At 49.0% G+C, this 13,389-nt stretch overlaps 1 protein-coding gene across 5 annotated transcripts in view; it reads right to left on the bottom strand.

The window, feature by feature from the left end:
- Positions 1-448: 448 nt before the first annotated feature.
- The window catches only part of OVOL2 (ovo like zinc finger 2), a 28,635-nt gene continuing 15,694 nt past the window's right edge, over positions 449-13,389 (bottom strand). For all 5 annotated transcript variants that reach the window (XM_082743194.1, XM_082743190.1, XM_082743191.1 and 2 more), the window contains one exon: positions 449-1,207. In XM_082743194.1, coding sequence (XP_082599320.1) covers positions 894-1,207 — 314 coding nt within the window. In that variant the 3' untranslated portion in view covers positions 449-893. The remainder of the gene's footprint in view (positions 1,208-13,389) is intronic.

The following is a 13,389-nucleotide window of genomic DNA, read 5'->3' as shown; positions in this document are numbered from 1 at the left end:
TGGGCCTCTGGAGCCAGGCCTCCCAGGTGAAGCGATCCAGGTGGCCAAAGGTCACAGTGCTCCGCAGTCACATGCCCTGAAGGAGACGGCTCTCCCTCCTGCAAGACCACAGCCCTGCACCTGGCCAGGGAGCGCTCCTGGCGGTCCCGCTTCTGCCGGCTTCACCTGCAACCAGCAAGTCAAGTCCCAGCCCCAGAAAGCCAGAAGCAGCTCTACAGTAACCCAGAGCCACGGAAAATGATGAAAGCATTCAGGAGTGACCTTCCCCGTCCACCCCAGGCGTCTCTGCCCACCTGCCTTGGGGCACCTGTCCATTGGCCCTCTTACCCCGTACTCAAGATCTGCTTCTTCAAACCCACCTGCCAATACAAAGTCATTTGCCCCAAACGACCTGAAATCGAAGGTCACACATTAGGCCCTAATCAGGGAGCTAGAACTCAATGCTCTGTTTTGTTTTATAATTTCACAAGAACATTTCATTTATTAAAATAATTCCTGTAAACTCTTTTGGAATAATAAAATCATTTTCCTTGCTTGAGGAGCATGGCAAGTGGAAGTACTTTTATTTCAAGGCACCATAAAATGAGTCTCTCTAAGAACACCTCGGCCTCCACATGTGAAAATCCTAAAAAAAAAAAAGGAGAGAGAAAGAAAGAAAAATGCCTTACAGTGATCGTGACCATCCACAAACTTTTGTTAATGTGAGTGTCAACAGGATGTGGGTTACAGGGGACCTGCCACCACGATTCTCACTGATGACCCTTGGAACAGATCCCCCAGCTTCGCCTCCGCCCTGGAAGGGCAGAGGGATGAACTGAACCCAAGTGGGGTTGGGGGAGCCTTCAAAACCCCAAATCCCTGTAAACACAGCAGCTCTGGCTGCCTCCTCCTCCTCACTTCTCCTCCTCCTCGCTCAGGTTGGCATTCCCTGGGCGCATGGACATCAGCTTGGTTTGCAAAAGAGCCGCTAGTTTTTTGGACGTCTTTTTGAGAAAGGCGCTGCCTGGGTGGGCACTGTTCACGTGCAGGTACAGGTCCTCCTGGGTGGGGCCCGTGTAGCCACAATCCTCGCAGACGTAGAGCTTGTCCCGGCGTTGCTTGTAGGCATACTGCTGCTGCACCCCGTGGATCTTCTTCAGGTGGGACTCCAAGGAGCAGCGCTGGGTGAAGGCTTTGTTGCAGATGTCACATTTGTAGGGGCGAATGCCTGCAAGGTCGATGGGCAGACATATTACCAGTGGGTCACAGTCACGCCAGAGCCTCCCAACCATGAAGCCATTTACAAACATGATGCACAGCCCAATAGCAGAAAACCAAACCTCCTGATTCAAAACCAAGCAGAGGAACCGAACAGATCTTTTTTCCAAAGAAGGTAAGCAAAGAGCCAACAGGTACGTGACAAAGTGCTCCACACAGCTGGTCGTCAGGAGAACATGAATCAGCTGCAATGAAATATCACCTCCTACCTGTTAGGATGATTATCATCAAAGACAAGAGATAGCAAGGGTCCTTGAAGATGTGGAGAAAAGGGAGCCCTTGTGCACTTCTGGTGCAAATGTAAACTGATGCGGCCATTATGGAAACCAGTATGGAGGTTTCCCCAAAAAACAAAAATTAGCACTACCATGTGACCCAGAAATCTCTCATCTAGGATCTGTTTCCAAAGGAAATGAAAAGAGGATCTCAAAGACACATCGGGACATCCACGTTCACTGCAGCATTGTTAATAACAGCCAAGACATCCAAATAACCTTAAGTGTCCATCAGCGAATGCACGAATAAAAAAGATGTGGTATATTTATACAAGAGAGTATTATTCAGCCACGAGAAAGAAGGAACTCCTGCTATGTGCAATATCGTGGATGAACTGTGAGGGCATTATGTGAAATAAACCAGAGAAAGGCAAATACTGCATGGTACCACTTGTGTGTGTATAAAAGTCAAACCCATAGGAACAGAGTGGATAAATGGTTGCCAGGAGCTGAGGGCTGGGAACAAAAAATCAGCCTGACCAGGGACTCAACATGAGGAAAATGATTCCCAAGGGTTCCCAACATCCACATGAGCAAAGATAAAAAGAGATGCCAACTTAGCAAAGAAACACCACCTGGCTTTGGGAGTAAAGGTTTTTGGTTTTCCCACTTGTACGCCTCAATGTTTTGATTTTATAGTGGGCAAAGTAAATCTTGTTTTGTTTTTGTTTGTTTGTTTGCTTTTTAAAGATTTTATTTATTCATTTGACAGAGAGAGATGATAAGCAGGCAGAGAGGCAGGCAGAGAGAGAGGAGGAAGCAGGCTCCCTGCTGAGCAGAGAGCCCGATGTGGGGCTTGATCCCAGGACCCCAAGATCACGACCTGAGCCGAAAGCAGCGGCTTAACCCACTAAGCCACCCAGGCGCCCCAAACCTTGTTTTTATTCTACGTGGTTTTCCTGGAAATAGACCCTGTAAAAAGGATTCCAGTCCGGAGTGAAGAAAGAAGTGCGGCAGTGAGAGGAAGGAGCCCTACAAGGTGGGGACAGCAAGGCAGTCACTGCTGTGAGCGACCAGAGTCCAGTTCCACTGGACAAGGTGAAGGGACAAGGTAGAGCACTCAACTCTGAGTCATCTCGCCCCACACAGCTATGGTCTCCACCCCCCCACCCCCATTCCCACCCCCTCCAGCAGCCTGTCAGGGGCTGTCCCTGGGGGGTGCCGATTCTCCCTCCCTGTCTGGTGCCAGCAAGAACGCTCTCAGACAGAGTAGCAGGTGTGGGCAGTTGCAACAGGGATGGGTGTGCCCAGAAATGGCAGGAGCCAGGGGCGTGGGCTGGACACGGGTAGCATCTGCCACAGTTATGAAAGCATTTCCAAACCAGATCTCTCACTGGCCTTCAAATTGGGCTAATATCGGTGGGGCTTGCCTTCTAGATGGAGAGTTCCCATGTGCCATCTCCACTGGGGATCATCTTAGAGCCCAGAGGCCAGCAGAGCCATCCCCTACAGGAATCCCCAAAGCCTCCGATGCAGAATTTAAGGGCCTGCCAAAAACTCATCAATCCAGTGAGATAATATTTCAAAAATTGAAACACATTAAAAAAAAATCCGTAGGAACGAGTTATCAAAAATCTTAAACAAGGACAAGACCCAACAACACCATCCTCCAGCTTGAGGCGAAAGGAAAAACACGCACTCTATGTAGATGTTTTCATGTATTTCTTAAATGGTTATTATTTTCCCCCATAAAGTTCTAGCTGTTGAAAAAACACACTGCACAATTGAAAAGTAACTGAATTAAAACTCACACTTAAAAATGTTTCAATATATATATTTTTAAACACGAAAATGGAATTTATGATAATTTTACTATCCTGGCTTTAATGGAAGCAAACTTATCCAAAGATATTTTCAAAATCTACTTTTTTAGCTTCACAATGCTCTGAAGGATTTCTCCATGTTGGTGCTTACAGCTCAGTTTCATTCCTTTTCAACAGAACCGTGGTGTTTTGTCAGACGGCTATACCCAAATGCCATCTCTCACAAGCCAGAGATAGGCTGACTGCCTTGTAACAACCGGGTCCTCGCCTTTGCTCCTGGGGCCAACAGTCACACTGCACCCGCTGGGAGCTTCTGGCCATGCAGAGTCGCAGCCCCCCAGCCCCCAGACTGAATGGAATGTGGAGCCATGGTCCTCAAACCCAAGGGGCTCACCAGAACACAGACTCCTCGCCCCAGCCCTGGTGTTTCTCGTTCTGGGGTAGGGCTGAGACTTCCGTGTTTCTAGCGAGTTCCCAGGTGATGGGAAGGCTGCGTGTCCGGGGATCTCTTTGGGAGTCACATGTCTAACTCCACGCCAAATGAGGCATGACCAAAACTGAAGCAGGAAGAAACGAACATTCGAAGAGACCCATGACCAGCAAGGAGATTGAATCAGTAACCAAAAAACTGCCAACAAAGTCTAGGACCAGGTGGCTTCGTGGACAAATTCTACCAAACGAGGCATGAGGATGGTACTTCAGGGTCTGAAAGCAGCCCTGGCCTCAGTATTTTCTCTCCCAGGTTACATGCCCCCATTTTCTTAAAGGCAGATGATAAGGGAAGTTGGAATGGAAAAAAACTATTTCCCCCCAGCTCCATCCAACCACCCGAAGGGTTTGGAAACCAAACCCTTCCACTTTTCATGCAGTCCATGTCCAGAAGCACACATGGGAAGCATATCCTGTAACATGCATGTGAAAAAGGTGTATTGGGTCAATGCAATTCAATTCAGGCAGAGTGCAGGTCAATCTTACATTCCACACACTCTAGAACAACTGCCAGAAGTTAAGAAACTCCTTTCTAAGCCTTGGCACCGGGAAGGCACATAATAGGTGCTCAGTAAATAATTTTTCAATGAAGGAATTAATGAACCCCTACGGGCCCAGAGAAAGACATTTAAGAAACAAAGAGATTGAAGAAACTGGCAAATTTAAGTGGGGTGCCTGGGTGGCTCAGTCAGTTAAGCATCTGCCTTTGCCTCAGGTCATGATCCCAGGGTCCTGGGACGGAGTCCCACATCAGGATCCCTGCTCAGTGGGGAGCCTGCTTCTTCCTCTCCCTGCTGCTCCCCCCGCTTATACTCTCTGTCAAATAAATGAATAAAGTCTTTTTTTTTTTTTTTAAGATTTTATTTATTGGAGAGAGCGAGACAGAGATAGTGAGAGAGGGCGGGAGCAGGGAGGAGAGGGAGAAGCAGGCTACCTGCTGCGCCCGGAGTCCTGTGTGGGTGGGACTGGACCCCTGGACTCCGGGATCATGACCGGAACCGAAGGCAGACACTTAACCAACTGAGCCACCCAGGTGCCAATAAAATCTTTTTTTTTTTAAAGAAATTCACCCAGAGGCCAGTTACTCCTTTTAATAGTTATTGGAAATAACCCACTACTGTTTTAAAACATCCAAACTAAACACGTGGAGAGGACAGTACACTTACCCCCCGGCGAGCTCCTAGGCCCCCCAGGAAAGGATGTTTCCAATCCTGCTCTAGGAAGCCCCGCCCCATCGGTGACCCAGAAAGGTGATCTGAAGTGGCTGCTGACCAGGGCTTTGCCAGATCCCTATCCCCTGGCAGAGGTAAGCATGCTGGGAGCACATTTCCTTCTGCAGCCAGCAGGTCGGCCGAGCCCCTTCCACAGACAGAACCCCCAACAAGGCCCAGGGCAACAAAGGCTAGAGATTCCAGAGCCCTGCATCATCCAGACGATAGAGAGAATAGGGATGACTGCTGCGGGTGGGCTTTTCCCAGGGATGGTGGGATGTGAGCTGGGCTCAGAGGACCAGGGACTCACAGACACCAAGATGGATGTTAGACTGCCAGCACCAAAAACTGCAGTTAGGGCAATTCTGACTTTTGCACACCTGCTTCAACTCCCCTCTGGAAATACCACATTCATCCATCACTCACTGATGCAAGCAGACACGGTCATGCAGCAGCCCCCAGGTGACCCTTCTTCCCGGAATCCCCAGCCCGCCATGAACTCAGGGGTGGGTGGGAGATGAAGGTGGGCAGAGAGGACACCTGGGCAAAGGGGACTGATGCCAAGGCCTCCCAACTCTGGGGACTCACCCACCTTAGTGCTCTGGAGCCAAGGCCAACCTTGCCCCTGTCTGGAGTGGGATACTGGAACTCGAAACCACAGCTGCACCAGACATCATTAGCCTACTGACACCACCCAGCAAGAGTCCCAGGCCTCTGAAAACCCACGCATCACACATCTGCCACTCGTCACGTGAGCCCATGATGGATGGCTGAGCCCCTCCAGACCTCAGTTTCTTCACCCACAAAATGGGGATAACATTCATACCCCCTTGTCAGGCCGGTCAGAGGATTAATGACAACGTCACCTGCAAAGGGCCCAGCACATATTACGTACTCAGTGGGACACAGCCCTGAGAGTTTACGGTCCAGCTCAACAGTATGCTCTCCTCCTAAACTGGCTGGCGGGTACATATGTAGTATGTCTTTCCATTGGCTCAATATAGACACTTCACACGCACTTTGGGATGTGTTGTTTATTTCCCGGTGCAGAGAGAAAAAGGGTAATTGTTTTCAATACGGTCATGAGGGTCTGGTGGAGAGAAGAGTGGAGAGCCCTCCATTTTGTTGGTGACCCTCTGGAATGTTGTGCCAAACGGCCTCTCTGACCTTATTCAAAAAAATACTGCATTGGGTCATCCAAAAGGGTTTCTTCTCTTCAAATTTTATATTCCTATTACCAAAATCAAGCTTTGTATCACACATCTCCAAAGAAAATTCTTGGCTACAGGTACTTTCTGCTTGCTCTCCTTGCCACAGCCTGGTGCTCCCTTGCTGAACTTGTACAACCATGAACTTCGGCAAAAAGCTTTTTACAGTCCTCCTTGTGGGAGTGGGTCTTCAGGGCAGCCTCCCTGGTGGCCGTGGCCACCAAAGGCTGCTATGTGTATTGGTGGCCGTGCCTACCAAAGACTGCCATGTGTTGACCTCTGGCCCATCTTAAGGAAATTATCTACAGAAAGATGGACACAGGTAGACAAAGGAGGTGTAAGAATATTCACGGCAGTCTTACATTTAAGGAAAGAAGGAAGGAAGAAAAGAAGGGAGGGGAAGACAACTCTGAGAATGGAAACAAGTTCATCATTTGGGACAAGGGGAAATCATGGTGCCTCCACATTGGAACTGTCATAATCTCATATTAAGAAATGCCCTGACAACTATTAAAAAGAGGCGTGTCTGCCTGTATAGATATGAAAGAGGATCCAAGGCACATATGACATGAAAAAAGCAATGTGTATTAACAACTTTGGGGGATAAATATTAATTGGTGGTTTGCTTTCGGGCATGGAACTTTAAGGACTTGGGAGGGGAGGAAGGCTTTACTTGTCTTCCCTATCATTTCCACCCCCCGCTTTCCTATTATTTCTTTAGCTGAAAAGTAAGTCAAAATGAAATAGAGCAGGGACAGCCTGATGAGCCCAGGAGGCAATCCCACCGGACATCCTTGAACTCCCTAGCCCTGGAGTTTCCTTTCTTCTTTTTCTGCCATCTGCCCCACTCCAAACTTCTCCCAATCTGCATTTTTCCTGGACGAGTCAATCCTTCCCTGTAGGTTCCAAACAAAGACACTATTGTTTCCTCTTCTTCAATCAAGATGGGATTTGTTTGCCTTCCAGTCCCTCTCAATGTGGCCCGATGGAAGATAAGGCCAGAGGGCGTCCCAAGGGGTGGGGCAGATACTGCGGTGGGCCCATGCCCCCTCCTCACCTCCCCGGCCTCCTTGAGTCTACATTCCTCAGCTTCTCTCTCTGGAACTCCAGAAACTTCCTCAGGAATGGCCGGCAATGGGAATGGCCTCCTTTATTCCAGAGTCAGAAAGTAATCACCAAGGTGGGTTATTCCTCACAGCACGAGACCCCTGAAGTCTGCGCTGGGGACCCCGCAGATGCGTGTGGCCTTCTCGGCTGTTTATAGAGTGGCTTACAAGTTCTCGTCTTCACTGGCTGGAGTCTCTTACAGACTCAGTAGCCCTTTTCCAAACCAGAAGAAAATAAAAGACTTTCAGTAAATGCTGAACTTGTCTGAGGGACCTTGGCACATCTGGCCATACCAGTCAACAATGCCCGGGCCACACTGTGGCCCTGGATGAACGTGGTTCTGCCTGACAGGCGCCCACATGCCGCTGGTGGTGCTGGGTCCTGAGCAGTGAAGTGGGGTACTCAGTGCTGAGTGCGACACATGCAAATGCTGGGTATTACATTTTATTCTAGAATACGGATCCCCCGCTACAAGGCAAATCATTTTCTTCCATGGATGGCCGTTCTTAGGAGGCATTCCAGCTGGTTCAAACTAAACATTGAAACAAACCCAAAAGAATCTTCTCTAAAAACAGGTCCGTGATATGATGTTTTTCACAGGAGGAGAACGGAATATACATTAGTTTCTTTCTTCTTCTTCTTTTCTTTTTTTTTTTAGGATTTTATTTATTTGGGGGAGAGTACTTGAGCAGAGGGGGAGGGGCAGAGGGAGATGCAGACACCCCGCTGAGCAGGGAGCCCAATGCAGGACTCAGTCCCAGGACGCAGAGATCATGACCTGAGCTGAAGGTGTATCTGGAACCGACTGAGCCACCCAGTCATTCCACATTCACTTCTTTCAAGCTCATGGCCCCTTCTCTCTATTTTGACCAGAATCTCCCACACTGGCCTCAGTGGTCCCGTCAACTCCAAAATAGAGCAGTTTCCTCTACTATGTGTGTCAGGGAAGCTGCTGGTCCATTTGCAGACCCCCCTTGGCTAGCTAGTGCTTCATGCTGCATATATCCTGTGTGGCCCACTAATGGCTCCCGACTGACCCCTTCTCCAAGGAATGGGCACTGGGCAACTGACCACCCAGCCCAGGGGAGAGGCGGCTGTCTGACTGACATCCAAGTGTCCCCCACTTGTCTATAGTGTTTTCACACCCCAGAGCCCCCGTGGGACCAGGCTGAGGCCACATCTCTGCTCACCCCCTGACCCTGCCCTGTTCCACTCCCCTCCCCGCTCCCTCCAGGTTTCCTCTGACCCCTCCCTCAAGAAATCATTTTACAAGAAGCACATCTCAGAATCTGCTCCTAGGGAACCTGACCCAAGACAGTCTGGATTGAAAACAGCCCTTGTTTGCTGATCTGTTTTCACAAAATGTTAGTTTTTGTGCATCAGTTTCTGTCTTCCAACCTTGAATCAGATGCCATTTGACTAACATCCCCTCTCCCCATCACACACACACACCCTCTGAGTTACTTTTTTCTTGGTGAAGTCAACCAAAACAAACCAAACCAAACAAAACAAAACACCCTTAATCTTTTCTTTTACCCACTTGGATATTAAGGTCAGACATTTACAGGCTCTGGTTTCCCTGGGTCTCTTTCGAGGTGTCTCTTTTTGTTCTGAGTCTTCCCTTAGAGGCCCTGTCCCTCCCAGCACAGGACAGGAAGAGACCTGGGCGAAGGAGAGATTAATCCTGGCTCTCTCTACCACTCTCTTTGCCCACCTCATTGATGCTGTAGGCACAGTTCTCAATAGAAGGGTCCTGGGATCCCAGCTAAGTCTTTAAATGAGTCATGACTGGTCCAGTCAGAATCTAAGCAAATACATACTTAACTCAACTACTGTCTCCCATATCTGCATTCACACATCTTTGCTTCTGGTCAAAATACATTTACTTGTAACCGTCAATAGCAAAAATCTGACCTTCACATCTTCATCAAACCCAGCATTCTGGTAAGGTCTTTTGGAACCAGGGAGGTTATGTACACGAACTTTGAAAATGATGATGATGAGATGAGAATCCTAGATTTTTGCTCTTTTTACTGACTAACCCTTTTATGTACAGCTCGAGGGAAGGCAGGGCAGGCCCTCCCACCAGGATGCTATGGCTGCTCCTTCCGCTGCTGGCGTGGCTGCATCCCCAAGCCAGAAATCCTTTTTTTCATAAGCCCTTTGCTCCCCATTCTGGTCCCTTATTACCTGGAGGCACATCTCCAGCAGCAAATAAACCAGGGCAGGAAAAACAGGTTCAAGACATTTCTGTAATTCTATTTGTTGATCACTTAAGGAAGCAAAATTATGTTTGAAAAAATTTTAAATTACCCGTAGATTTGATCTTATAGTCAATGCTGTCCAGCAGACATTAAAGTGCAAGCCACTCTGTAATCTTAAGATGTCCATTAGCCTCATTAAAATAAGTAAAAAGAGGGGCATCTGGGTGGCTCAGCCAGTTGAGCATCCAACTCTTGATCTCGGCTCAGGTCATGATCGAGCCCCACACAGGCCCCATGCTGGGTGTGGAGCCTGCTTAAGGTTCTCTCTCCCCTCTTCCTTTGCCCCCTCCCCCACAAACGTACTTTCTCTAAAAAACAAACAAATAAATAAATAAGTAAAAAGAAAACAGGTGAAATTAATTTCAATGATATATTTTAACCTAATGTATTCAAAATATTACCATTCCAACATGGAATCAACATCAAAAACTGAGATGGTTTACATTCTCATTTTGCATTAAGTCTTCCAAATCTAGTGTTTTCCACTTAACACCACATCTCAGTCAGACCAGCCACACGCTGGGGGCTCAGTGGCTACCCGTGGCCAGGACGGCTGCAGCTCTTCCCCTCCTAGATGCCTTCCCTTCATGGAGTAAACTGTGAAGCTCTTCAGGAAAAGCACGAGGTGGAAGGCATTATGATTCACCAACTTTAGTAATTTTCAGCCCCTCTGAGTCACTAAAAATGTCACCTTCGAGGAGCAAGAGAGGGAGGAGCTCAGGAGTCTGAGATGCCGGCCATCTTCCTCCTTGCTCACTCTGCCGGTATCCTGGTGCCGCAGAACATGCACGCTCAGACTCCCGTGCTGAGGAAGGCACTGGGAGGCAAAGGGAACAGAGAAGGAACTGACAAAATGGAAGCCCATGAACTCCAGCATGAGCTGGTCTGGTTCCCTGCTCCACCGCTTCTGGTTGTCTGACCTTGGTGAGCCCCATCTGATCATCCGTTAAGTGGGGCTCGCTGACTCCTTGAGGATGAGACAGCAGCGTTAAGTGCTGAGGGCCTGGCATGGAGGAAAGTGACTACTCGGGGCTTGCTGCTGTCTGAAGAAGATGTGTGACCTTCTGCAGGGATTCCCAGCCTCTGCCAAGCCACCCCCCTCGCTTGCTAACCCTTCTTGTCCTGAGAGGACACTGTCAACACCCCCCACCCCCGAGCCTTCCACTGGGTCACCTCAGTTCCAGGAAAGTCAGTTGCCTTCCTGCATCTCTCTCCCCAGAGACCTGCAAGAGGCTGGGGGGGAGGAGCTGCCTAGGAAATGAGGGTCCCAGGTCCCTCCCCATCAGGGAGGAATGGGAGTTACTGGATAAATAGCCCAGCTTCCTCACCCCTGGAGCAATTCTATGGAGCATTCTACATGGTTCCTCAAAGGGTCCCCAGTGGGGTTGAGCCCCAGCTGTCCACAGTGATAACCTGCTCATTAGCTGGTTCTTATCGGTTGTCTTCCCCCCCCCATCTCCCCTCGTAGCCCCTCATTATGCTTCCTGAGATCACCTCCCCAAAAAACCCAGCTTACCCAAACCCACAGGACCCCTGCCAGCCCACTGCTCCCTCAGCAGTCTCCTTGCTCCAGCCTAAGGGGCCTGCCTGGCCACACAGAGATCAAACTTTTGCTGATTCACTGGTTGCTAGGGACTAAAAAAGAAGCCTTACTGCCAGACCCAGGAGAGGACACACTACATGATTCCATCTCTACTATGCTCAAAACCAGGCACCGTAATTCATGCTGTTACAAGTCACACAAGTGGTGCCTCTTGGAGGGAAGGGGATAGTGACACAGAGAGGAGTGGGGCCTTCTGTGGGCTGGACAAATGTTAGGCCCCTTGTCTGTGGGTTTGCTTTCAGTGATTTCAGTTACCCATGGTCAACCGCAGTCCAGAAACAGATGACCTTCCTCCTGACCCATCAGCAGAAGGTCAACAGAAGCCTAACACTACGTCACAGTGCCAACGTCATTCGCCTCGCTTCCTCTCATGGCATACTCATTTTATCATCTCACATCATCACAAGGGTGAGTCTAGTATGACAAGGTACTTCCAGATACAGAGATAACATTCACTTAACATCTATTACAGTATATTGCTAATTGTTCTATTTTATTAGCAGTTATTGTTATTAATCTCTTACTGTGCCCAGTACATAAATTAAACTTTATCATAGGTTATGTACATATAGGATATATAGTGTTTGGAGCAACCTGTGGTTTCAGACGTCCACTGAGGTCTTGGAATGAATCCCCGTGAATAAGGGGGACTCCTGGAGTCTGTTTCGAGGTCTCAGTGCTAGTTATCTGGGTGTGTTCACTTTGTAAAAATTCCTCAACTCGTCAAACTACACACTTATGATTTGCTAGCACTTCTCCAGCGTGCTCCATTTAAATGAAAAATCCACTTCAGAAAAGGTTTTTTTAAAAGGAAAAAAAGGGGGGCGCCTGGGTGGCTCAGTGGGTTAAGCCTCTGCCTTCGGCTCAGGTCATGATCCCAGGGTCTTGGGATTGAGCCCCGCATCGGGCTCTCTGCTCAGCGGGGAGCCTGCTTCCTCCTCTCTCTCTGCCTACCTCTGCCTACTTGTGATCTCTCTCTGTCAAATAAACAAATAAATCTTTAAAAAAAATTTAAAAATAAAAGGAAAAAAGGAAGTTTTGAGTAGGCTAGCCTACTCTCTCAGACGGAGGACACTCTTCCCAGGCGGGGGAAAGAGCTCCTGGCCAGCACTCTCAGAACCAAACAGTGTGATGAAGGTTATAAAAGAAATCTGAATAGACAGGATCAGAGAAGGGCGCTGGGTGAGGACGGAAGTGCTGGGATCTCCCTCTGGAGGGAGCAATAGACATCTTCCTATCCCACCAAGATGCCAGAGGGAACCCTGAACTCTGAAAGGGCTGGAGGATCGGGAGACTATCTACAGTAAATTCTATGAGGCTGTAGGGAGAACAGGTCATGACCAGGACGGGTCTGAATGGTCAGGACAGGATGGGTTTACATGAGATGAAATGGGACAGGATGAGACGGGGTGGGGATCTGAAGGTGGGACCCAGAGTGTAAGGAGCTTACATGAAGTCCACCAAGATGAGAAGTCTGGATTTCATCTCATCTAGAGTTGGAGAATTTTCAGAAGGGAAATGTCATCCTCAGAATTATCCTCAAAAGATCCCTCTTTGGAGGTGTGGAACTGTGGGCCTCAAGGGGAAGTACAGAGGCCAGATGTTTCTAAATTAAAACTAATGAGGCCTTAACCAGAAGGGCTCAGAAGGGCTGGGAGAGAGGCCAATGGGCACCCCCAGGATTCTCTGTGAACTGAGCTGGTAAGGACCCAGGTCCACGCTTCATTGGTCAGGAAACTGAGGAAGGACCAAGGGGAGGAAGACACTTGGCAGCCTCACACAGGAGACCAACATCTCCTTCTCTTCCTGAGCTCTCAGGAGCTCCATCTGAGACAGGCTTACATCCCCACAAAGAAGCAAAGGACACCACCCGTGAGACCACAAGAATCCATTCTAACAGTCAGCCCAGTGACAACTGAACTCTGCCCCTGGGGAGTCTTGTGTCGGCGATCACAACTCCGAAAACACTTCCAGCCCGTGACCCATCTTGAGGCCCTAGAATGGCCCTAAAACTTGGGCCATTACCACACCAGACAGAGGCGAAAACAGCGTCTGAAAAGAGGCTTTGCTGGGCTCAAGGTGACTCAGCTGCCTGGTGTCACAGCCAAGAGCTGAGCCAGATGCCCCAGAAACACCACCCTGCTCCACGCTCCCAATGTGGTCTTCTGGTGGCCGAGGAGCAGGAGCTCCGCCAACAAAAGCAACCGCGAGG

The sequence above is a fragment of the Mustela nivalis genome, assembly GCF_964662115.1.
Source record: "Mustela nivalis genome assembly, chromosome: 8".
In the NCBI taxonomy this organism is placed as follows: Eukaryota; Metazoa; Chordata; class Mammalia; order Carnivora; family Mustelidae; genus Mustela; species Mustela nivalis.
The sequence above is the reverse complement of the archived record's forward strand: the minus strand, read 5'-3'. Positions and strand labels throughout refer to the sequence as shown.